The sequence below is a fragment of the Phyllobates terribilis genome, unplaced genomic scaffold, assembly GCF_046119375.1.
Source record: "Phyllobates terribilis strain yellow unplaced genomic scaffold, ASM4611937v1 Scaffold_11__3_contigs__length_659146591, whole genome shotgun sequence".
NCBI classification, from domain to species: domain Eukaryota; kingdom Metazoa; phylum Chordata; class Amphibia; order Anura; family Dendrobatidae; genus Phyllobates; species Phyllobates terribilis.
This window is the reverse complement of record NW_027362771.1, coordinates 329,639,969-329,667,515: the sequence shown is the minus strand read 5'-3', so window position 1 is coordinate 329,667,515 and position 27,547 is coordinate 329,639,969. Positions and strand designations below refer to the sequence as shown.

The following is a 27,547-nucleotide window of genomic DNA, read 5'->3' as shown; positions in this document are numbered from 1 at the left end:
ACAAATTTTATCCTTGTTTAAGTTGAAAGCAAAGGATGACAAAACTAACTACTGAGCCACCGTAACTTGTGGATCACCAACTTGGTGATCATAACTTGTTCTTGCTTTTCATGGTTTCCATATAAATCTGAATCAAGTTCAAAGGGTATCTGCCACAAGGTTTTTGCTACACCACCTGAGAGCAGCATCACGTAGGGGCAGAGACCCTGATTCCAGCGACGTGTCCCTTACTGGCAGGGCTGTGGAGTCGGTAAGCCAAACCTCCGACTTCTCAATTTTCATGACACCGACTCCTCGACTCCCTCATACATGGCTCATGTTTAAGGGATAAATTTACTGTAGCACAGATTCATCTCAGTCTAGACCCTTAGATCAGGAATAGGACAGACATTTATAGGACATTTCATAACTTTCCCAAATTCTTATGAAAAAATATTCCCCACAAACTGCATTGTACTACTGTACCCAATTTATTATATATTTTAGGAGTCGGAGTATATATATATTTATACCGACTCCACCAAAATGGGCTCCGACTCCACGACTCAGACTCCACAGCTATGCTTACTGGGCTGCTTGCTGCAGTTTTGATAAAGTTACTGTTTTATCTGCTGCAGATTCTCTGAATTGGGAGGTTATACAGAGCTCATGAGTATGGAGGACTTCATTGACAGCAGATTTACTCATCCTCTAGTGATGTTCTCCTGCTGACAAAACAATGAGTTTATCAAAACTTCAGCAAGCAGCCCAGTAAGTGACACATCACTGGGATTAGGGTGTCTGTCTCTACATTATACTGATCTCAGATTAGGTAGCAAAAACCTGGTGATAGATTCCCTTTAAAGTGTTTATACCAATTTTTGAAGTTGTTCCCTACCGGATATTTTAACAATCGCTGGACCTTGACCAATCCCCAGAATGGGGCTCTGAAGGGGCACCGTCTTAATGGAGTGTAGGTTTATCATGTGCCCCTCAGCTATTTCCAGCAGTCCCATAGAGAATGAATGGAGAAAGCTGGAGGTGTGCCTGCTTGACCTCTGCTCCTTTCGGATGGGGCTATGAAGAGCTTTGGGATTGGTGAATGTCTCTGCTGTCCAAGCCCCAGTGATCTGGAATGTGTTCCCTATCATCTATTCTATGGATAGACCACAAACCCATTGGGTGCTTTATGATCATTCACTTAAGCTTCCCTGCAGTCTACCAACATGTTTGTGAATGGCAGCCTCAGAGGTGTATCTAGGTTTTCTGATACCTGGGGCAAGAATTCAGTTTGACTCCCTCCCAAGCACATATGCAATTTGCACACTTAGTCACATGCCGACGAGCGATCTTCCTGATTCTTTCAATGTTCAGTGAGAAACTGAGAGAAACAGAAAGAGTAGCTTGTTGTCACGTGACCATAAGCATAAAAATCGCATGTGAGTGAAGTGGCCATGTGATGACTGCTGGAACCTGCAAGCAGAGCTGAATCCTGACAGTGAGTATATTACACGCTGTTAGGATTGACATGCTGCAGGGCTTCATTTTATAAAAGGCTTGTCCAGGCTTGAGATGACAGTCTGCAGTCACTATATGTGACTGCAGGTTTCTGAATTCTTACAGTGCATGTACTGCACACTTTTTTCCATTGCCGGTGGCAAGAGTGGACAGTCATGTCAGCACAAGTATGTGATTTGTATATTTCAGGCCACATTCTGACTAGACGTGTCCGGCCTCGCTCAATTCATTTTCATTGAGTGAGGCCATGCATATCTAGTCGGCACGTGACTGCATGTATACAAATCACTGGTACCAGAGAATCCTGACTGCGTGAAGTGCTCACTGTGAGAATTCAGAAGTCTGCAGTCACATACAATGACTGTAGACTCATCACAAACGTGGACAACACCTTTAATGCTCCTAACATAAATAAAAATATGAGAATTGGTCAGTATCACAAAAAACGTTTACATCCAGGACCGTGATGCATGACGTTGTCTCTGATTGGAATTGTTCTCTTTCTTTTCTTCATCTTGTCCAGATGCCATGATGACTTTTCTCATCCACAGCTAGTCTCTGCAGACTTCCATCTTCTCCGGTCTTCTGCAGCACATGCCCATATGATACCCTTAAAAATAGCAGTGTAATTATAATGCTCCTGAATAAAAATATGTTCCCTACCTGAGCCCCTGAATAAATAATTGGCCATTACAATTATCCTTCACAAAATATGACCCCCACACTTTCCCCCTTATAGTACATGCCCTCCACACTGCCCTCTCCTTTCCATACTGGGCCCCCTCTTCACACTGTCCTCTCACACCATGTGTCCCCTATAGGGCCCAGTCTCTATAGTGTGCCCCCTCATCACACACCCCTTCTGCTGTGCCCTTACACTGTCCCATCATGCTACCCCCCCCTCCACACTACTCGGTCTCTATTCTGTGCCCACTTAAACATTTCTTTCCCATACTGTCTTCTCACACTATTCCCCTCAATAGTCTCCTCACACATTTTCCCCTCCCTTCTCATACTGTCTCCTCTCACACCTCCCCCAGCTAATCTTACCGTCTCCTCAAATATTTACCCCCTTGCTCTCCATACTTCCTCCTCACACATCACTACATCACCCTCGCTCCCCATACTTTGTCTGCACACATCCCATCACCCTTGCTCCCCATACTGTGTCTGCACACATCCCATCACCCTCGCTCCCCATATTGTGTTTGCACACATGCCGTCACCCTCACTCCTCATCCTGTCTACACCCATACCCCCCACTCGCTCCCCATACTGTGTCCACATATCTCCCCCCCCCCCCAAGCTCCCCATACTGCGTTCGCACCCATCCTCCCCATTCTGTGTCTGCACCATTCCCCCACTCACTGTATTGTCTGCACCTAGCTCCCCCTTATACATTCCCCCCTCGCTCCTCATACTGTGTCCCTACTCACCCCCCACTCACCATACTGTGTCTGCACCCATCCCCCACTCTCCATATTGTATCTGCACCCATCCCCCATACTGTTTCCTCATACATGCCTCCCATCTCCTCACTTGTTCCTCATACAGTATCTTGAAATTTCTCCCGCTCCCCATATTGTCTGCACCTGTTCCCTCCTTGCTCCCCAAACTGTGTCCTCGAATCATCCCGACCCCCTCTTCCCATATTATATTTCTCCCCCGAGAGCACTGAATTTCTCCCCTGCGCACACTAAATCTGCCCCCCCCCCACTCCCCTATTACACTGAATCTTCGGTGTCTTCAGCTCCACCCGATCACTTACCACCAATGCATGCCTATGCAGCATCGGCGAGTGACGTCAGCAGCATGATCACATGATCTGATCATGCTGCTGTCGCTCCAGCGGTCAGTGCTTCAATTGTACTCCCATCTGAAAGATGCGAGTACAATTGTTCACTGTAAGCAGGCTGTCAGCTTGTCAGAGAACGGCCGACTCCCAGTCTGGGGGGCGGAAAAATACACCAGCTGGGGCAGACACTTCGGACCGCCGCATTAGGCAGCCTGACAGCTCCCCCCTGTTGGCTGCGCTCGGTGCAGATGCCCTGCCTGCCCCCTTCCACCAGATACACCTCCGGGCAGCCTGCATTGTTCTGGTCTACAAATGGCATGAAATCACAGTTCGCTGCAACCCAAGTATTTATTCAAGAGAAGTTTCTTTTTCTGCTGAATTACAGCTACTTGAGTTCTCTAAAAGGAGTCGATTATGTGCAGTTACCTTATACCCTACAATGATCCTCTGTGGTGCCCTTCTGCTAATTAGGGAACTATAAGGCTGAGTGCCCACTATACGTTTTTCAAGCATTTTTGCCGCGGAATTTCTCCAGCGAAAACGCTTGGTAATACATGCCCCATGGTCCCCAATGATAATCCGCATGTGCTGTGCACATGCTGCGGAAATTTCCTCTGCGGATTATCATTGCGGAAAAATCCGCAGTATGTCCATTAATTTTGCGGACACGCAGCGTAATTGCCGCCATTGACTTGCATTGAAATACATAATATCCGCACGACTACTTGTGCACATGCGGATATTAAGCGATTCAATGTGCGGATGGTACCCGGGTCTGGAGAAGAGGAGACTCTCATCCAGACCCGTGTACCATAGTACCTGTAAAAAAAAAAGAATTTAAAATAAAAAAATAAACATTATACTTACCTTCCGATGGTCCCCGGTCTCCTTAGCGATGCGTCCTGGTTCCCTGGCGACTCGCGATGGTCTAAAAGGACCTTCCATGACGTAATTTAGTCATGTGACAGGTCACGCGACGGCCGACGTCGCATGACCTGTCACATGACTAAATTACATCATGAAAGGTCCTTTTACACCATCGCGAGCCGTACAGGAGACCGGGGGACATTGCTAAGGAGACCGGGGACCATCGGAAGGTGAGTATAATGTTTATTTTTTACCATTTTTATTCCTTTTTTAACTATTAACTTGGTCACACTATATAAATCCATGCCGGTTGCATGGATTTATATAGTGTGACCAAGTTGTCAAACACTTTTCCAAGTGATGCTAAAATCGCTTGGAAAAGCGGATGATAACCCGCATGCAGAAATGCATGTGAAGAACGCTTGACAAACGCTTCTACCTGGCGGGAAAAACGCATGTAAAATCCACATGCGTTTTTCCTGCCAGGGAGAAGCGTAAAAAGTATGCAGCATTTCTGCATCGTGGGCACTTAGCCTAAAACCATCGACTTATTGATGAGATGCTCTAGGCACAAGTCGCTTGTGCTTGCAGTGGGTTTATATAGAAGTTGGAGATGATGCATTTATTTAATTTGTAAACCTGTGTACCTTCGAATCAGAGGTTCACCTTAACCTCGAGCTAAAGCCTGTCATTCGTGTGTGGTTTTTCCTGTACAGTGAAAAGAAATACAATAAATATAATTGAACATCTTTGTTTACCTGGCAGGAAATGTTCTTATGTCTTGGCCGCTTCTTAATGTTGCAGATCATTCAATACCTTTTTAATGTCTTAACTCTCTACATTTCATTAAACAGAGGTCAGAGTACTACTGAACAAATCTAATTTGTGGGTGGTTTTGTGTCTGGGGATTGGGGTGGATTAGATTGTGCAGAATTGTAAACTCCTGTACTAAAATATATTATTGTTTTCTTCTATTTTAGGAAATTAAATAAAGAAGATGTTGTAGTTCTGGACTCTCTCAATTATATTAAAGGTGACTGCTTATCTTCTTCCAATGTCTTTTGCTTAAGGAATAATAAAATGAATTTTGCTAGGTGTCATGTCTCTGGCCCATTAACCTATAGCCATATGACAGTTATTTAAAACATACTATCTCGTGTCATCAAGACAAGTGATCATCAAAGCTTCCCAAGAATAAGGAAGACTATGTGTGAGATGTCTAATGCATAAGCCAAAGAGATAAAGCAAATATAATGCTCGTTTTGAGTTCAGGTATACTGAGGGGTGGATTAAGAGTAGCAAGGGCTCCGGGCAGTTTAGAAGGCACGCCACCCCTCCCCCCACCTGATGTATCACGTGACATGTCACATGATCCCCTGTGATAAATCATGTGATAGTTCATGTGAAATTAATTTGGCACAATATTGATGATGATAATTTTTTTTTTACATTAATTGCATGACTTAATATTGAGCACAATTAAGTATGCTGACGTCCCCTATATACAGTATGAGACCCTACATAAAATATGAGCTGCCATAATCCTCATATACACAGCGGGAGGCCGCATGGTGCCATCTATACACAGAGGGAAGCTGCACATAGCCATCTATACACAGCGGGAGGCCGCACGTAGCCATCTATACACAGCGGGAGGCCGCTCGTAGCCATCTATACACAGCAGGGGGCCGCACGTAGCATCTATACACAGCAGGAGGCCGCACATAGCCATCTATACACAGCGGGAGGCCGCACGGTGCCATCTATACACAGCGGGAGGCCGCACGGTGCCATCTATACACAGCGGGAGGCCGCACGGTGCCATCTATACACAACAGGGGGCCGCATGTAGCCATCTATACACAGCGGGAGGCCGCACGTAGCCATCTATACACAGCGGGAGGCCGTATGTAGCCATCTATACACAGCAGGAGTCCGCACGTAGCCATCTATACACAGTGGGAGGCCGCACGTAGCCATCTATACACAGTGGGAGGCCGCACGTAGCCATCTATACACAGTGGGAGGCCGCACGTAGCCATCTATACACAGCGGGAGGCCGCACGTAGCCATCTATACACAGCGGGAGGCCGCACGTAGCCATCTATACACAGCGGGAGGCCGCACGTAGCCATCTATACACAGCGGGAGGCCGCACGTAGCCATCTATACACAGCGGGAGGCCGCACGTAGCCATCTATACACAGCGGGAGGCCGCACGTAGCCATCTATACACAGCGGGAGGCCGCACGGCGCCCCCCCAGATACAGCGGAAGACCGCACACGCCGCCCCCCCAGAGACAGCGGGAGGCCGCATGTAGCCATCTATACACACCGCACGGCGCCCCCCCAGAGACAGCGGGAGGCCACACGCAGTCACGCACACACAATAACATATACAGACGTATACATACACGCATAAACACATTTGAAACACAAAAATGCATATAAACAGACATCACACAATGATATCTGCCTGCACACTCTGACACACACACACACTCACCATCCCCCGGCTCCTGTCGTCTAGCTCCTCTCCGGTGCAGCAGTGCAGGGCGCACAATGTGTGACGTCACACTAGCAGACACGGCCGCGCACAGGGCCGTGTCTCCTAGCTGTGACGCGGCCGGGCCAGCACACAAGGAAGTTAACAGGTACAGTGCTGGCCCGGCCGAAGAAGAAGCAGCGGCCCTGCACAGCTGCTGGTGGAGCGATCCGGGGGCCCCCCCGCCACTGTCTGCCGGTATGTGCCGCATGGGCGCCGACGCCACACATATTATAATGAGGGCAATCTGGCCACGGGCCCCCCGGAGCACCGGTCGGTAGCCCAGATTGTCCTCATTATAATCCGCCTATGGGTATACTATACTATAGAAGCATTAATTCTCTATTAATAAGGTTGCACATTAGTTGTATGATACATAGAAACAAACCAGATTTAAAGGGATTCCTGACACTATACAATTGATGGTCTATCCTAAAATCCACCAACTCATTAGTCTTATAAAGGCAAATGCTTTTGCTGAATGTCTTATCCATAAAAGCAGTTTGTGGGCAGCACGGTTCCTCAGTGGTTAGCCCTGCAGCCTTGCAGCGCTGGGGTCCTGGGTTCAAATCCCACCAAGGATAACATCTGCAAGGAGTTTGTATGTTCTCCCTGTGTTTGCGTGGGTTTCCTCCGGGTTCTCCGGTTTCCTCCCACACTCCAAAGACATACTGATAGGGAATCTAGATTGTGAGCCCCGATGGGAACAGCGACGATAATGTATGTAAAGCGCTGCGGAATATGTCAGCGCTATATAAAAATAAAGATTATTATTATTCCATTTTCATTTAAAAATCACAACATAGCAGCCATTCTTTCACTTCACTGACACATTTCGGTCAATATGACCAAAACCAATATGGTTGAAACTCACCAGTGAAGTGAATTAATGGCTGCTATGTTGTGATTGTTAAATGACGATGGAATAAATCTGCATTTATGGATAAAACCTACATCAAAACAATGTTTCTTTCTTGAATGATTACCTGCGAGCTGGCAGGAGCGAGAGGTTCTTCTTAGGATTCTACACATCACGTTTGGACACGGTGAAACACGTTAATGTTCTTTTCCCCATCTACTTAAACCGATTTTGGTCTAATATGTATTATCAGTCCTATATCGATGGGATTCGCCAACAATCTAATGTGTATGGAGGCCTCCTGACTCTTCCCACGACTAGAGAATGTCAGGGGAGTGAAGCATCTGACCTGTTATATTTCCAAAAGCCTCTGTACTCTGGGAGATGACCCTCTGACAGAGGAGTGTGGGAGTAGACTTCTCATAGAGAACACAGGAGCTCTTGTCCAAACTGAGCACTCCTGTGTATATGGGAGATGGGGGTGATAGCTGTCATTGGAGCTGTCAGCCGAATGATTGCTATTAGTGATGAGCGAGCATGCTCACCACTATTTGATACTCGCCCCAGCATCTCATTGCTCGAGATGCTCGGTGAGTATTTTTGGAATGCTCAAGTGGGAGCTCGAGTCCCCGCACCGCATGTTTAGACAGTGAATGAACATGCAGGGATTGTCTGCCAGACACTGTAATGCCGCAGAAATGTTGGTTGTGGCATTACAGTGACTGGCTGGCCGCATAGTGTCATCGGGTCTGTATAAGACCCGGGACCCTATGCTCGTCACAGTCTACCCGTCAGACAGGCAGAGTAGGTAGAGGTGCTGCTAACTGAGGAAGAGAATTGGCATTTATTCTAGTGAGGTATTCCACACTATTATAAATCTAAACTAACAGTCCTTCTAAGGACTAATTGTGATGCATATTAATCCTGGTGATAGCAGGAGTTAGGCAGGCAGAGTTTGCGGAGAGTGTATACAACAGAATAGGGTCCTTTGCACGTTCTTTCTGCTGCTGTTACTCATATCCATAGATATCAGGGATAAAATATTTTTGCTCTTATTTCCTGATAATTTTGTTGAAAAGCAATATAATGCACCATTTTTACTGATCCATTTGCTTGTTAGCAGCATACAGCTAGATTTGGTTGATTTTAATAGCATTACTGTATTGTGGAAGTAGATCAGCAAGGGTGATAGATAACCAATGGTCTCGTAACCCTATTGTACAACAGTAAGAGCAGCAAGGGTAGCTAAAACATAACTTTGAATCTAATCACTTAATAAATAGGCAAATCTTGATAAAAGCAAAAAAGAAGAGAACTGTACGGTTAATATTGCCATGCAGTAACATCCAGAAAACATGTATGATGCCACATAAGGATGTAATATTGCACCACTGTATGCAAATAATGACAGGTGTAAGACGCCACATAAATGTGTATAAGTATAGACTTTGTGTTAAAGGTAAACCTGTCAAGAAGAAAATAACTAATGTGGACAATCAATGTAACAAATAGTGATGTCATTAAGAAATAGTATACACCACAACTGAGAAACAACACGTGCAATGCATTTGTTAAATAGTCAGTGCACCACAGATGTCCTTAAGTCAGGCAATATAATAGACTGTTAGGTCATAAATATGCACCAAAAATCACCCCAATGGTGAATTAGACATAATAAAAACATATGTATATTGGAACGTCCTCACCCATCGTTGAGTTGAGTTGTTAGTAGTAGGTTCTCATGGATCCCCCTTTGAAAAGGAGCAGGAGTCGGACCAGAGGATCCCAGCAGCATGTTCAAAAAGGCGTATGGTTCTGCCCCTATTAAACCCTCACGGGGTACTGCACTGCCCTAGTTACACTTTGCTCCCGCCCTGACAAGGGCAGTCCACAGCTACCACTGCAATAACAGGCCCTGCACTAGCCCTTTAGAATATGCCTCTCATGTGTCCCGACACCTTTCTTCTATTCTCAAGATTCCTCAGGGGACGTATAAACATGATGAAAAGGTTACTAGGCTATAGTGCTATAATATGAGCCATACTACTCTCCACTATCCTCACATATGATTCTGATGCATATTAATCCTGGTGATAGCAGTAGTTAGGCAGGCAAAGTTTGTGGAGAGCGTATACAACAAAATAGGGTCCATTGTACATTCTTTCTGCTGCTGTTACTCATATCCATAGCCCTAGCTATCAGGGCTAAAAATCTTTTTGCTCTTAATCCTGATAATTTTGTTGAAAAGCAATATAATGCACCATTTTTATTGCTCCATTTGCTTGTTAGCAGCATACAGCCGGATTTGGTTGATTTTAATAGCATTGCTGTATTGTGGAAGCAGAGGAACTTGTCAAACAGCAGACGTGATCCTATATTACTGCGGTAATAATCCTGACATTTTTGGGAACGTGACAAATATTCTACTCCATTTAAAATGGGCAAAGTGAGTGGCAAGGGACAGGGATGTGGACCCGATGGTGATGGTGCACGCAGAGGCCGAGGCCGTGGGCAAGCTGAAATTGTGCCTGCTAACAAGCACAACAAACACCCACATCATGTCGCCCTACATTCCTGTCCCTCTTTGTAGGGGTCTGCGGAACATCACTCTTGAAGCCAGACCAGTTTGAAAAGGTTTTTGGTTGGATAGCAATTAATGCTTCCAGTCAATTACCACCACCACCCTGTCTTCCACACGGTCCAGTCTCAGTAGCCATGAGTCTGGACCACATGTTCCTCACCCTGATCTTCCTCCCTCCCACCATGCCGAGTGCCCGGAGACAAGTGATCCCACACTTGGACACTCAGAAGAGCTGTTCACTTTTCCATTTTCCATTTATAGATTCGGGCTTCTCGCCCAGCCCGCTTGAAGCGGGACATGAGGAGGTTTCATGCACCGATGCCCAAATATTTGAACAGCCACGGTCACACGAAGGCGACGGTGGGAAAGTGTAATTACTGTCACAAGAGGTGGATGATGATGAGACACAATTGCCAGAAAGTCAGGAGGCAGCCCAGGGTGCGTACATGGAAGACGAGGTGGTGGACGACGAAGTCACTGACCCAACCTGGCAGCGAGGACAGCAGCGCAGAGGGGGAGGGAGCCGTAGCACCACAATAGGCAGGAACAAGCAGTGGGGTGGCCACAGACACAAGGCGGACAAGTGTTCCCCAGAAGACCAACACGAGGGAAGTTGCCAGTCCAACTGTTAAGTCTTCCCGTGTCTGGCTCTTTTTTAAAGACTTTCAAGTTAACCCCAAAAAGGCCATTTGCAACATCTATCTTGCCAGCGTCAGCAGGGGCAGCAAAACTACCAGCCTGACCACCACCAGCATGCTCAGGCACATGACAGCAAAGCATCCAACTAGTTGGGCCGAACGCCAAGGTCCAGAAAGAGTGTCTGCGGGTGACACCATTGCCTATTCCGCTGTTGTGCATGCATGCCAATCCCCTGTCCATGGCTCAGGCGAAAATGCGTCCCACCATGTACCTGTCGTTGCACACTTACAACTACCACCATCAGCAACCACGTCCTTGTCCCAGCGCAGCGTTCAGTTGTCCCTACCCGAGTCCTTTGAATGCAAATGCAAATACGCAGCCAACGCCCCACAGTCCACAATACTAAACTGACACATTTCTCGACTGCTTGCACTGGAAATGTTGCCTTTTAGGCTCTTGGAGATGAAAGCTTTCCGCAACCTGATGGCCGCGGCCATCCCGCAGTACTCAGTCTCCAGCCACCACTATTTCTCCTGGTGTGCCTTCACCGCCTTACACAAGCATTTGTTCCAGAACATTACCCATGCCCTCACCAACGCAGTTACTGGGAAGGTCAACCTAACCATAGACACATGGACAAGTGCTTGTGGCCAGGGACGGTACATCTCATTGATGGCTCACTAGGTTAATATTGTGGAAGCCAGGACCCAATCGGATCCTGGGATGGAACACGTCCTCCCGACGCCAAGGATTGCGATCCCTGGGTCAATCAGGGTTGCCCCAACATTCTACAGCTCCTGCACCTCCTCCTCTTTAGCCTCCATCTCCGAAATGACCACATCAGTCGGAAGCTAGAAGCACTGCCTTGGCCAAGCGTCAACAGGCTGTGCTGAAGCTAATATGTTTAGGTGACAAACCGCACACCGCTGCAGAGTTGTTGAAAGCTGTAACAGAGCAGGCAGATCTGTGGCTCTCACTGCTGAACCTACAGCTAGGCATAGTTGTGTGTGACAATGGCCGGAACCTGGTGGCGGCTCTGAGACTTTGCAACCTCGCACATGTACCACGCCTGGCCCATATGCTCAACTTAGTGGTTCAGCGGTTTCTCAAAACCTATTTGAATTTGCCTGAGCTGCTTGTGAAAGTATGCCGCGTGTGTGCCCATTTCATAAAGTCACCTTCAGCTTCCACTGCCGTGCTTCAGCACCGACTGGTGTGCAGTGTCACCATGCGTTGGATCTCAACGTTGCATGCGTTGGAAAGGATTTGTGAGCAGCAGAGGGCAGTTGTTGAGTACCAACTTCAACATGCCTGTCGGTATTCCGGTCAGCTTCCTCACATAAGAGCTGATGAGTGGGCATGGATGTCTGTCTGTACCGTTCTCCAAAACTTTGAGGACTCGACCAAGATGAGGAGCGGCGATGATGCCATAATTAGCGTCACCATCCTACTTCTCTGCCTACTGAAACGCTCGCTGCTTACAATTAAAGAGGAGGCTTTGTAGGTGGATCACGATGATATGGAGCAAAGAACTATATACAGGGAAATTCTGCTCAGCCCTGCCTCATCTCATCTCAATGCGGATAGGGTGATAATGAGGAGGAACAGGAGGTGGTTTCCTGCACTACAGACGATACTACCCACACAACATTCATGCCATCTGTTCTGCGTGGATGGCCTGAGGAGAGGAAGAACGAGGAGGAGGAGAGCATGGACAGTCGTCCTCTTGTTCAGAAATGGAAAGTCTTGGCTGTTGGCAGTCTGACACACATGGCTGACTTTGTTCCGCTTCCTTTCCCGTGACCCTCGCGTTGTAGCATTTTGAGCAACAGGAGAACTTTCTCCCCTTCCCGCGGCGGAGAGGTCTAGTAAAATGTTGCAGTAACTGAAGGCCCTTGATGCGGAATTATTAAAAAAAATTCCCATCTGAAAACGCTGGCAGCAGAGGTCACAGTTCCTTGGACAACCAAGGAATACAGGCGAGGGAGACAAAAATACGATGCAGGGCCGGTTAAAATCTATTTTTTATTGTACAATATTACCTCTCATCTGTAATTCATGTACAGGTGAGCTATAGCAGTAAAGATAGTGTCTTACAGCCATCTAGTCAGGGATTATTGTATTATACTGCGTGCTGCTAAAAAAAAATTTTAAAAAAATTCTGTTCCGTATTGATACCGCTGTTTGCTGCATTTAGAATAGGGATAGGTGCTCGGTAACATCAGCTGGAAATGAGTGTTCATTCTGGTCACATACATATGTATCTTCCACAGTGCATAACTTGATAGATTTTTTTCCATGCACTCATTGACCGGATTCATAATTTTTACAGTGATCTGTACTCTGAAATTAATCAAAGTTGACAAAAATGTATCATAATTGACAGAAATTCTTCAAAATTAATCAAATTAATCAAATTTAAAAATTAATAATCCTGATTTAATGTGTCCATTTGCAGTTTCTCATCTGTCCCCAAGATGCCTTCTGGCCCTCTAAAAATAGTGGAGGCCGCCTGCTGGCACTCTATAAATTGTGAGGGCCGCCTGCTGGACATCCATACATTGTGAGGGTCGCCTGCTGGACATCCAAATTTCCAAATTTATAGAATATCTGCGAAAAAGAAAATTTGACCACCTGAGATGGATACGTTATATTGCAGTAGTAATATACGCCTATGCAAAGCATAGCTGGCTGATGGCCCTCTAACAATAGTGAGGGACATCTGCTGGTCCTGTTAAAATAGGCTTTGTGACTTTCACAGTCCCTCCTTCATAAATGAAACTGGATGTGTCTGATCATGTCTCACACACCACACGGCCAGATAAGGTAGTAAAATGTTAAAATGACATTTACTGGTCAATGTATTTTTCACTGTTGAAAGCAATGCAAAAGTGCAAAATTCATCAAAAAATGCAACGTGTGAACATAGACCAAGGTGTGGAAGAGCATTTTTGTTTATTTATTTTGCCTTATATACAAGTCATTACCCTAGAAAGAATGTTCCATAACATTTTTTCCAGGAAAATCCTTTTTGTATGCTTTATTGTGAGTCTATAAAAGTGGCGTAATACTCTGACTACATTGTTGACAACAGTGACCTGGGAGTCAGAGATGCTTCCAGGGGTCTTCCCCATGCTGTTCCCATGTAATTTGAGCTCTGTTTCCATCGATTTGACCAATTTTTAGGCCCCCTCCAGACCTCGGTGTGGGGGCGCCGGAAAATGCTTGAGTTTCCAATTGACTTACATTGGGCTCATTACTTGGGTTCGAGCACCCGAGCATAACCATTTGCTCGACCTGAGCATTTTAGTGCTAGCTCATCACTAATTGCTATCTAATGTGTATCAGTACTTTAGTATAAGCCGTTGATATGAGGTCACTGGGGGTCTGCAAACTACTGGCTGAAAGCAGTGCAATGGCCCCTTCACTGTTTATCACACAGCACCATACTTGTGGTAGGTGGCTGTGTCTAGTATTACAACTCTATGGAATCTGCAGTTGAGCTCTTTTGTACCTATAGTCAGCTGATCTACAGGGATACCGGGAGTTGGACTTCCACAAATCTGTTATTTATAACCTATTCTAAGGTTAACTATTTTTAATAATAATAATTAATGTTGCATGAACAATTTTGTTCTAGTTGCAGTTTTTAACCTGTTCCTAGAATTAAAGCTATAGAGAGACAAAACAAGAGGCGCTCCTTGTGTAACACCGTGGGCAGCTGGTGAGGCTGAGTTGGAGGGTTGATCGTTTACCTTAACAGGTTGTGTGCGGCACAACTACATAAGGAGGGATGTACGTTCCAATTGTGGCTGCTGCTCCGGCTGCTGTACTCAGACCAAATAGAGGGCGGACATAACAAGTGAAGGAAAGAGGAATGCTGTGATTCCCAGGCGCTGCCGCTAACAACAGTTAATCCAGGCTGTAAGTATAAAAAAACTCCCAATTTATTGCAACGTATTTCTGAGTGGAACCTACTCCTTCCTCAGGCATAACAGAAAAGGAAGCGCCTTCTCCCTTATGAAGGGGTTGGAGGTGATGTTTAAAAACACACGTTGTCACATAGCCACTCGCTTTAATTAAGAACATTTCATTGAATACAAAAATATGCCTGAAAAAGACATAAAAAGTACATATACACATACAGTAGTGTGAAAAAGTGTTTTCCCCCTTCCTGATTTCTTATTCTTTTGCATGTTTGTCACACTTAAATGTTTCAGATCACAAAACAGATTTAATATTAGACAAAGATAACACAAGTAAACACAAAATGCAGTTTTCAAATGAAAAACATAAGATAAAACGTCAAGAATGGGACAAGAAATATCTTAAGACTGATTTTTCAAAGGTTTCATGGACTGATGAAATGAGAGTGACTCTTGATGGGCCAGATGGATGGGCCAGAGGCTGGATGAGTAAAGGGCAGAGAGCTCCACTCCGACTCAGATGCCAGCAAAGTGGAGGTGGGGTACTGGTATGGGCTGATATCATCAAAGATGAACTTGTGGGACCTTTTCGGGTTGAGGATGGAGTGAAGCTCAACTCCCAGACCTACTGCCGGTTTCTGGCAACTCCCAGACCTACTGCAGTGGTACAGGAAGAAGTCGGTATCGTTCAAGAAAAACGTGATTTTCATGCAGGACAATGCTCCATCGCATGCATCCAACTACTCCACAGCATGGCTGGCCAGTAAAGGTCTAAAAGAAGAAAAAATAATGACATGTCCCCCTTGTTCACCTGATCTGTGGTCCATCATAAAATGTGAGATCTACAGGGAGGGAAAGCAGTACACCTCTCGGAACAGTGTCTGGGAGGCTGTGGTGGCTGCTGCACGCAATGTTGATTGAAAACAGATCAAGCAACTGACAGAATCTATGGATGGAAGGCTGTTGAGTGTCAGCATAAAGAAAGGTGGCTATATTGATCACTATTTTTTCTTGTTTTTGCATGTCAGAAATGTTTATTTCTAAATTTTGTGCACTGATATTGGTTTACCTGGGGAAAATAAACAAGTGAGATGGGATTATATCTGGTTTTTATTAAGTTGCGTAATAATTCTGCACAGTAATAGTTACCTGCACAAACCGATATCCTCCTAAGATAGCCAAATCTAAAAAAAACCCACTCCAACTTCCAAAAATATTAAGCTTGGATATTTGAGTCTTTTGGGTTGATTGAGAACATAGTTGTTGATCAATAATAAAAATAATCCTCTAAAATACAACTTGCCTAATAATTCTGCACACAGTGTATGTATAATATATATATCTCTGAATGAGAACTATAATTATACACCCAAGCATACAATATACATATTGGCAAGGGGTCGCAATTTTAAAGGGGTTTTCCCACAAACGAAAGTTGATTTTAATTAATAGATCTTGGAATAATAATAAGTTCCACAATTGGATGTGTTAAAATAAAATGTTCCTGTGCTGAGATAATCTTATAAATGTGCTCCTGCTGTGTACTGTGTAATGGCTGTGCCTGACCGTGCAGGAACATGCTCTGATCATACCACAGCTCCTGGCAGGGGAGGAAGCAAGATAGTATACAGACAGGACAGCAGGGGATCACAGCTGATTCTTTTTTGTGAGGTAAAACATTTCACTGCCTGTTTTTAGACATGTTTTACTTCAAAGAAAGAATCAGCTGTGATCCCCTGTTGTAATATCTGCATACTCTTTTGCGTCCTCCCCTGCCCAGGAGATGTAGTATGATCAGACCATGTTCCAGCACAGTTATACACAGCCATTACACAGTACACAGCAGGGGCACATTTACAAGATTATCTCAGCACAGGAACATTTTATTTAATCACATACAATTGTGGAACTTATTATTATTCCAAGAACTATAGATTAAAATTAACTTTTGTTCATGGGAAAACCCCTATAAGTCAATAGTGTGTAGACCTAATTGTAATATTGATTTTATTAATTTAACGTATTAATTTGCTACCTTGTATTCTCAACAGTTTTATTTAATCCCTCTGGAACAAGAGTAGATTATTTAAATATCAAATATGATTCCTGATTAATTTCTGAAATCTATTGGGTATGTGTTCGGAAATTTGTTCTATTATGGTCAGACGTAGATTCATAGAGTTAGGTTTGTGCTCTATGTAAAGTGTCTTGATAAGCTATGATTATTAATGGCAGTATTGATATTGTATTTATGCTTACTAATTCTACATCTAATGGATTGTATTGTTCTCCGTACGTATTGAAGATTACAGTCACACTCCAATAGATATATAACAAAGGATTTGAAAATTTGATGAATCTGGAAAGTCTCTTTAGTAGCCATTTATTGAAAGGTTGAGCAGCCATGTATGATGATAGTGCTGCATTTACACTTTGAATTGCGGCGGCGGTAACAACCTTTAAGATCTGGAAAGAGAGCAGATTTTATTACTGCATTTTTTGGGGGGAAATTGTGTTTTTTTTTTTTATTATTATTCTCAATCCGACTTGGGGCTAAATGATTCTGTAAATTCATATTACGTCTGAATATAATAATGTGGTGGGAAGAACCAGGGCTGTGGAGTTGGTAAGCCAAACCTCCGACTCCTCAATTTCCATGACACCGACTCCACGACTCCGACTCCCTCATACATGGCTCATGTTTAAGTCTAGACTCTTAAGTCAGGAATAGGACAGACATTTATAGGACATCTCATAGCTTTCCCAAATTCTTATGAAAAAATATTCCCCACAAACTGCATCGAACTACTGAACACAATTAATTATATATTGTAGGAGTTGGAGTCGGTCCGACTCCACCAAAATGGACTCCGACTCCACAGCCCTGGGAAGAACATCAGATAGAATAGGATGACTTGTGTTTAATTTTTTTCATAGTATTAAATGCATCTGTAAGGATTTTCTTTGGGTATCCCTTTTCAATTAATCTTTTTTTGAGTAATTTAGACTCATTTATAAAGTCTTTATCTGATTTGCAAATCTTATGAATACGCCAGTATTGTCCATAGAATATATTTCTGATCCATTTGGGTTAATGACTACTGGAGAATTCAAGGTAGCTATTAAGATGAACATTTGTGAAATATGTGGTTGTAAGTCTATTGCCTATCTCGTCTTTGAATAAGACCAGGTAAAAAAAATTATATTTTCTTTTGTGAATACAAAAAGGTGAAAGTGAGACACCATTGGTTCTCATTCAGATTGTCCACAAATGATATGGCTTCTTCTTCACTGCCAGTCCAAATAAAAAATGGGTCGTCTATGAACGTGCTATAAAAAAGAATGAGATCCATTCCTCAGGGTATTGAATTTATTTTGAAACATAATATATTTGTGACTTATCTGCAGTTGAGGGGCTATGCGATGGGGACGCTTTTTGCATCCAGTTACGCTAACCTATTTATGGGGCCTTTTGAATCCCTCCACATTGAGCAGTCCCTCCTGCCAATGGGTCATATTTCTTTTTTTTGTATTTGTTTTTTATGCATATTTTTGTATCCAATTAAATGTTCTTAATTTGAACAAGTTGTTAAATGATAATGTGTATTAAACATCACCTCCTTCCGAAAGGAGGAGGCGCTTTCTTTTCTGTTATGCCTCAGGAAGGAGTAGGTTCTACTCCGAAACACGTTGCAATGAAATGGAAGTTTTTTTTTATACTTACCGCCTGGTTTAACCTCTGTTAGCGGCAGCGACTGGAAACCACCGCATTCCTCTTTAAGGCTATGTGCACACGATGCAGAAATGCTCAGGATTTTTTCCTGAGCGTTTCTGCATCTCCCTGGCAGAAAAAAACGCGTGCGGATTGTACATGTGTTTTTCCTGCCAGGGACATGCGGATGTGAAGCATTCTTCACATGCATTTCTGCATGCGGGTTGACAAGCGCTTTCCAAGCGATTTTAGCATCACTTGGAAAGTGCTTGACAACTTGGTCACACTATATAAATCCATGCAAACGGCATGGATTTATATAGTGTGACCTTAAAGAATGGCTAAAAATAAAAAAATGAATCTATACTTACCTTCCGATGGCCCCCGGAGTCTTGCTTCGCTCCGTTCTCCCTTGTCGGCAGCTCGCGGTACACTGAAGGACCTGCCGTCACATTACTATGACGTCAGCACAGGTCCTTCAGTCCACCGCGATCTGCCGGCAAGTGAAGACAAGCACAGCGGGGGCCATCAGAAGGTAAATATAATATATATATTTTTTTCACAGGTTCTATGGTATCCGGGTCCGGAGGAGAATCTCCTGTCCTCTAGACCCAGGTACCATCCGCACATTGAAACGCGTGGAATCCCCTTGTACATATGCAGTGATGCGTAATCCATGCATTTCAATGCAAGTCAATGTCGTCGAAAACGCAGCACTTCTGCAAAATAATTGGTAGTGCTGCTTTTTTTTTTCGCAATGATAATCCGCAGCGGAAATTTCCGCAGCATGTGCGTAGCACATGTGGATTATCATTGGGGACCATGGCAGACCTTCTACCATGCTTTTTTTAAGCGTTTCTGCAGCATTTTTGCCGCTGCAGAAATGCTTAAAAAGCGCATCATGGGCACACAGCCTAATACACTAGAATTAAAGCTATGGAAAACCCCAATAAAGATGGCAAGTTAGGTTGTATCTGCCATTTTCATATTGGATGCAGCTTAGCTTCAAAAGTCGAACCAGTTTCCAAAAATTGTTGCGTCTCCTCAAATCAGCACTGTTTTCATCTGCACTGTGAAATAAGATTTCATAAAATCCTATTCAAAATCAGGTACCCTCTGGAAAATGTTTCAGCAAGAAGAACTTCTAGTGTTAAAAAATATATATATATATATATATATATATATATATATATATATATATATATATATATATACACAATACACAGTACAGACCGAAAGTTTGGACACATCTTCTCATTTAATGATTTTTCTGTATTTTCATGACTTTGAAAATTGTACATTCACACTGAAGGCATCAAAACTATGAATTAACACGTGGAATTATATGGTTAACAAAAAAAGTTTGAAACAACTGAAAATATGTCTTATATTCTAGGTTCTTCAAAGCAGCCACCTTTTGCTTTGATGACTGCTTTGCACAATCTTGGCATTCTCTTGATGATCTTCAAGAAGTAGTCACCGGAAATGGTCTTCCAACAATCTTGAAGGAGTTACCAGAGATGCTTAGCACTTGTTGGCCCTTTTGCCTTCACTTTGCGGTCCAGCTCACCCCAAACCATCTCGATTGGGTTCAGGTCTGGTGACTGTGGAGGCCAGGTCTTCTGGCGTAGCACCCCATCACTCTCCTTCTTGGTCAAATAGCCCTTACACAGCCTGGAGGTGTGTTTGGGGTCATTGTCCTGTTGAAAAATAAATGATGGTCCAACTAAACGCAAATCTTATGGAATAGCATGCCGCTGGAAGATGCTGTGGTAGCCATGCTGGTTCAGTATGCCTTCAGTTTTGAATAAATCCCCAACAGTGTCACCAACAAAGCACCCCCACACCATCACACCTCCTCCTCCATGCTTCACGGTGGGAACCAGGCATGTAGAGTCCATCCGTTCACCTTTTCTGCGTCGCACAAAGACACGGTGGTTGGAACCAAAGATCTCAAATTTGGACTCATCAGACCAAAGCACAGATTTCCACTGGTCTAATGTCCATTCTTTGTGTTCTTTAGGCCAAACAAGTCTCTGCTGCTTGTTGCCTGTCCTTAGCAGTGGTTTCCTAGCAGCTATTTTACCATGAAGGCCTGCTGCACAAAGTCTCCTCTTAACAGTTGTTGTAGAGATGTCTCTGCTGCTAGAACTCTGTGTGGCATTGACCTGGTCTCTAATCAGAGCTTTTGTTAACCTGCGATTTCTGAGGCTGGTGACTCGGATAAACTTATCCTCAGAAGCAGAGGTGACTCTTGGTCTTCCTTTCCTGGGGCGGTCCTCATGTGAGCCAGTTTCTTTGTAGCGCTTGATGGTTTTTGCAACTGCACTTGGGGACACTTTCAAAGTTTGCCCAATTTTTCGGACTGACTGACCTTCATTTCTTAAAGTAATGATGGCGACTCGTTTTTCTTTACTTAAAATTTGTATTATGGCAAGAAAAAAGCAGCTAACAGTCTATTCAGTAGGACTATCAGCTGTGTATCCACCTGACTTCTGCACAACACAACTGATGGTCCCAACCCCATTTATAAGGCAAGAAATTCCACTTATTAAACCTGACAGGGCACACCTGTGAAGTGAAAACCATTTCCGGTGACTACCTCTTGAAGCTCATCAAGAGAATGCCAAGAGTGTGCAAAGCAGTCATCAAAGCAAAAGGTGGCTACTTTGAAGAATCTAGAATATAAGACATATTTTCAGTTGTTTCACACTTTTTTTGTTAACCATATAATTCCACATGTGTTAATTCATAGTTTTGATGCCTTCAGTGTGAATGTACAATTTTCAAAGTCATGAAAATACAGAAAAATCTTTAAATGAGGTGTGTCCAAACTTTTGGTCTGTACGGTATATAAGTATAAAACTCATTTTATATATATATATATATATATATACATATATATATATATACTGTATACACTGCTCAAAAAAATAAAAGGAACACTTAAACAACAGAATATAACTCCAAGTAAATCAAACTTCTGTGAAATCAAACTGTCCATTTAGGAAGCAACACTGATTGACAATCAATTTCACATGCTGTTGTGCAAATGGAATAGTCAATAGATGGAAATTATTGGCAATTATCAAGACACACTCAATAAAGGAGTGGTTCTGCAGGTGGGGACCACAGACAACATCTCAGTACCAATGCTTTCTGGCTGATGTTTTGGTCAATTTTGAATGTTTGTTGTGCTTTCACACTTGTGGTAGCATGAGACAGACTCTACAACCCACAGAAGTTGCTCAGGTAGTGCAGCTCATCCAGGATGGCACATCAATGCTAGCTGTGGCAAGAAGGTTTGCTGTGTCTGTCAGCGTAGTGTCCAGAGGCTGGAGGCGCTACCAGGAGACAGGGCAGTACACCAGGAGATGTGGAGGGGGCCGTAGGTGGGCAACAAACCAGCAGCAGGACCGCTACCTCTGCCTTTGTGCAGGGAGGAACAGGAGGAGCACTGCCAGAGCCCTGCAAAATGACCTCCAGCAGGCCACAAATGTGCATGTGTCTGCACAAACGGTTAGAAACTGACTCCATGAGGGTGGTATGAGGGCCCGACGTCCACAGATGGGGGTTGTGCTCACAGCCCATCACCGTGCAGGATGCTTGGCATTTGCCACAGAACACCAGGATTAGCAAAGTCGCCACTGGCGCCCTGTGCTCTTCACAGATGAAAGCAGGTTCACACTGAGCACATGTGACAGACGTGACAGAGTCTGGAGACACCGTGGAGAGTGATCTGCTGCCTGCAACATCCTTCAGCATGACCGGTTTGGCAGTCGGTCAGTAATGGTGTGGGGTGGCATTTCTTTGGAGGGCCACACAGCCCTCCATGTGCTCGCCAGAGGTAGCCTGACTGCCATTAGGTACCGAGATGAGATCCTCAGACCCCTTGTGAGACCATATGCTGGTTCGGTTGGCCCTGGGTTCCTCCTAATGCAGGACAATGCCAGACCTCATGTGGCTGGAGTGTGTCAGCAGTTCCTGCAAGATGAAGGCATTGAAGCTATGGACTGGCCCGCCCGTTCCCCAGACCTGAATCCGATTGAGCACATCTGGGACATCATGTCTTGCTCCATCCGTTTGCACCACAGACTGTCCAGGAGTTGGCGGATGCTTTAGTCCAGGTCTGGGAGGAGATCCCACAGGAGACCATCCGCAACCTCATCAGGAGCATGCCCAGGCGTTGTAGGGAGGTCATACAGGCACGTGGAGGCCACACACAATACTGAGCCTCATTTTGACTTGTTTTAAGGACATTACATCAAAGTTGGATCAGCCTGTAGTGTGTTTTTCCACTTTAATTTTGGGGGTGACTCCAAATCCAGGCCTCCATTGGTTTTATAAATTTGATTTCCATTTATGATTTTTGTGTGATTTTTGTTGTCAGCACATTCAACTTTGTACAGAACAAAGTATTCAATGAGAATATTTCATTCATTCAGATCTAGGATGTGTTATTTGAGTGTTCTCTTCATTTTTTTGAGCAGTGTATATAATTTATATTATATATTGACCAGTTGTGACTTGGTATATGCTGCTATTGATGGGGTATATGTTGCATTTTTGGTATGAATGACTTTCCAACAACTGCAACTGACAACAATAATAAAATGTATTACACAAGAATGATGAATCTGGGCCATGCTTCCTGTTGTTTCAGGAAATGCACATGTACATTAACAAGGAACATACTTGGACTGTTTTCTGTATAGAAGCATCTAATAAGTGTGTGCAAAGGTGATTGTGAAGGGAAGAGGAACAGGGTCAGCTGTGACATCACCTATTTTGATTGGTGGATCCTAGCAGTTGTGTATAGAGGTCTTACCTGTCATTATGATGCTGCCTATACTAATAAGGAAATTCTTCCTGACAGGGCAGAAAATTTGGAGTCTGAAATAGCCCTAATAACAAGTGAAAATTGCAATATTACTATTTTTTGTTTTTAAATAAAAATTGTTATATGAACAGAAAATAAAATATACCCGATTTAAATAGTAGGTAATTTTCTGACATGGCATTCTTTTCCAAACGTGCTGCAGACTGGTGAGATCTGGGCACGGAGAAATTCTGAGCCCTTACTCCACTGTGTATGCAGGCTCATAGGCTTTCGATTTAGCCCATATCCTGCTCTGTGCATGCATTCTTACAAGAGATCAGCGCTGCTGTTTGCATTAGTCAGTGCAGCAGAGCAGTGTTTCGGCAGCACGCTTAAGTATGCAGAATAACATTCCTAAGATTCAGTAATATACTAAATATATACAAGTGTGGATTTTGATAGCATGTTTCCAATAGAGTCCATTATGTCATATTTTGTAAATTAATGCTAAGGAGTATTTATTGATACAAGTCTCTAAAGTATGTATATTAAAGTACGGGGCACTGTTTTGTGTATACCACAGACATTGTCAGGTGAAAGTCTTTAAAAAATGCCAATTGCACAAACCTTGCTAAAAGTTGCAAACTGATCAAAATTTTTAATTTTTGCACAATGGTTGCCAAAAGGTGAGCAGGTGTGTTGCACCAGGGAGTAGAGTCGCAGAATCTTATAGACAGATTTATTCAGCTTTAAACCAGAAAATTTTTCAAGCTTTTGCACCAATCTGCATCTGCGCATAGAAGGTGTAAATTTAATTTTCTGACTTTAGGACTGTCTATAAATGCGCCCTAATTTATTATGTGATATGGGTCTTTTAATAAATTTATTGCGACGCCAAAATGCCGGTCTGAATAAATGTGTCCCAAAGAGTTGAGACTGCTTCAGCAAATAAAATCCTGTGAGTGATTAAACCAGTTGACGCTAGAAAGATGAAACATCGTCCCCAAATCTCTTCTCATTTGTGCAGCACACAGAATGTGTATCTATGCAGTACAGATACCTGCGAGGTTCTCTCTTGTCACCAGACCTAATGCCCATTTACCTTAGCTGATAATTTGTCAGATTCTAACGGTAATGACCCATTGTTCATGATAATCATGTAATGAGTGGTTAGGACGACTGAACCATGAGTCCAAAAACGCTCATTTATCATGTTTAGGCAAATGAAAAAATTCTTGCTCAATTTTCAAAAATTTTGTAATGTAAATGGAGGTTGTTCATTTGTTCAGCGACGTCACCGAATGGAAATTCAAGTCCTAAATAGGGCTGACTGTGTTCCAAGGCAATAGCTCAGTAGCAGTTGTAGCATTGGTACGAGTACATGTTCGTAGTTAAACCCCCTCCCCCCCCCCCCAATTTTTTGTTATGTTAATTTGATTAAATATTCTATTTATAGTATCATTGAAATTGTTTGCACAATACTTCATGAATTTGTATATTCAATATTGTGATGTACATTACAAAGTTATATTGTGGTATCTGGTTAGCCATTAAAGGTATCACTCCGAGAATACTTTTGTCATTTTTGGGCATAAAAGTATTTACATGTATTCAATATAAATAGAATCACTCATTTGAATGTTAAACAAGCGTACACTTCAGAATATCTGTATGAATACTGTGCACCATGTTTAATGTAACAATGGCTATTCAATCATTTAATTCACCATTCTCGTCCTATATAAACACTTGTCTGAAGTTGTTTACTGGTCGTGAGATACAATCGCATTGTTAAGGCCCCGTCACACTAAGCGACGCTACAGCGATCCCGACAACGATACGACCTGTCAGGGATCGTTGCTGCGTCGCTATGTGGTCGCTGGTGAGATGTCAAACAGTCAGATCTTCCCAACGACGCAGCAACGATGCGGCGACCCGTAACGATCTGTATAACGATGCACGCCTATGTGTTTCTGTGTCTGAGTCGTCAACAAGGTCGTTGGTAAGGTGTCAAACACACCGATGCATGCTACCCAGCGGGGCCTCAACGATCAAAGAAGTTTCCAGACCATTCCGACACGACCAGCGATCTCACAACAGGGGCCTGGTCGCTGCTAAGTGTCAAACGTAGCGAGATCGCTACTGAGGTCGCTGTTGCCTCACAAAACTTGTGACTCAGCAGCGATCTCGCTAGCTATCTCGCTTAAGCCCCCGTCTCACATAGCGAGATCGCTAGCGAGATCGCTGCTGTGTCAAGGTTTTGGTGACGCAACAGCGACCTCACCAGCGATGTCGCTATGTGTGACACTTTGCAACGATCAGGCCCCTGCTGTGAGGTCGCTGATCGCTGCAAAGTGTCCTGGACCATTTTTTGGTCGTTGCCCTCCCGCTGGTCAGCACACTTCGCTGTGTGTGACCAGTGGGAGCAGCGATCAGGCTGGTAACCATGGTAAACATTGGGTTACTAGGGGCACACGCGCACCTAGTAACCTGTTGTTTATCATGGTTACGAGCCTGCTAAAGTGAGCGGTAACCGCTCACCGTAGCAGAGTGGTAACCATGATAAACAGCGGGTTACTAGGTGCGCGTGTGCCCCTAGTAACCCGATGTTTATCATGGTTACCAGCCTGCTCCTGCTTCAGCAGGCTGGTAACCAGGAGCAGGACATCGTGGAAAGATTCTTTCCACGATGTCGCTGCTCCCCTGATCGTTGGTGAGCCTGCCTGTTTGACAGCTCACCAGCGACCACATAGCGATGCTGCAACGATCCCTGACAGGTCGTATCGTTGTCGGGATCGTTGCAGCGTCGCTAAGTGTGACGGGGCCTTAAGTTGTTTAAGCGATTATCTGCTCCTGTAACCAAACACTGAAGCTCATGGTTAGGAGCTAAGGATAAGTTTGAATGACAGCCTGCCTGAGCATGCCTCCTGAAGACACAGTTAGTCTGCCTCAGGCAAGCTCGGCAGAAAGTGTAATTCAGCAGTAGAGCAGGGGCCAACACGTTTGCTACTGAAGTACTGGGATCTGCATTTCAAAAGCAAAGGGGTTATGTAATCTAATCTCTGTGAAAGGCTGTTGCTTAAAGGCCCCGTCACACTTAGCGACGCTGCAACGATCCCGACAACGATACGACCTGTCAGGGATCGTTGCTGCGTCGCTATGTGGTCGCTGGTGAGCTGTCAAACAGGCAGGCTCACCAACGATCAGGGGAGCAGCGACATCGTGGAAAGAATCTTTCCACGATGTCCTGCTCCTGGTTACCAGCCTGCTGAAGCAGGAGCAGGCTGGTAACCATGATAAACATCGGGTTACTAAGGGCACACGCGCACCTAGTAACCCGTTGTTTATCATGGTTACCACTCTGCTACGGTGAGCGGGAGGTTACCGCTCACTTTAGCAGGTTCGTAACCATGATAAACAACGGGTTACTAGGTGCGCGTGTGCCCCTAGTAACCCGATGTTTATCATGGTTACCAGCCTGATCGCTGCTCCCGCTGGTCACACACAGCGATGTGTGCTGACCAGCGGGAGGGCAACGACCAAAAAATGGTCCAGGACACTTTGCAGCGATCAGCGACCTCACAGCAGGGGCCTGATCGCTGCAAAGTGTCACACATAGCGACATCGCTGGTGAGGTCGCTGTTGCGTCACCAAAACCATGACACAGCAGCGATCTCGCTATGTGAGACGGGGGCTTTAGAATACTGGCATGGACACCTGAAAAGTCCCGACATTTGCATAACAAACACAGTGGGGTGCATGTAATCAGAGTAAAAGGAGGCATGGAGGAGGGAGGAGTTTGGGTGGAGAATGGAGAGGGCGTGATAAGTGCTGGCTCACAGGCCACTGCCAAGAGTGTGCAAAGCAGTCATCAAAGCAAAAGGTGGCTACTTTGAAGAACCTAGAATATAAGACATATTTTCAGTTTCACACTTTTTTTTGTTAAGTATATAATTCCACATGTGGTAATTCATAGTTTTGATGCCTTCAGTGTGAATGTACAATTTTCAAAGTCATGAAAATACAGAAAAATCTTTAAATGAGAAGGTGTGTCCAAAATAGTCACAATGACGTCACAAAATAATGACATCATTGCTCCCTCTGTGCTGAGATGTCAGATGCACAGGAAGAATGATGGCGGAGGGAGCGTCAACTGACAGCTGCCTCCTCCATCATTCCTTTCAACTGTTGAAAGTGCCTTGCGGGTGCAATGTCGATGTCGTTGACCAAAAATAATCACCCTGCGGGCTCGAGTTTGACATGTGCTATAGGGTAAAAATGATCTTAAATTGTATATCGAGTGCCCT

The 27,547-nt window shown here is 44.2% G+C and overlaps 1 protein-coding gene across 3 annotated transcripts in view; it reads left to right on the top strand.

The window, feature by feature from the left end:
- KTI12 (KTI12 chromatin associated homolog) overlaps positions 1 to 27,547 on the top strand; it is an 80,158-nt gene that overhangs the window by 22,992 nt on the left and 29,619 nt on the right. For all 3 annotated transcript variants that reach the window (XM_073650773.1, XM_073650772.1, XM_073650774.1), the window contains exon 4: positions 5,140 to 5,192. In XM_073650773.1, coding sequence (XP_073506874.1) covers positions 5,140 to 5,192 — 53 coding nt within the window. The remainder of the gene's footprint in view (positions 1 to 5,139; positions 5,193 to 27,547) is intronic.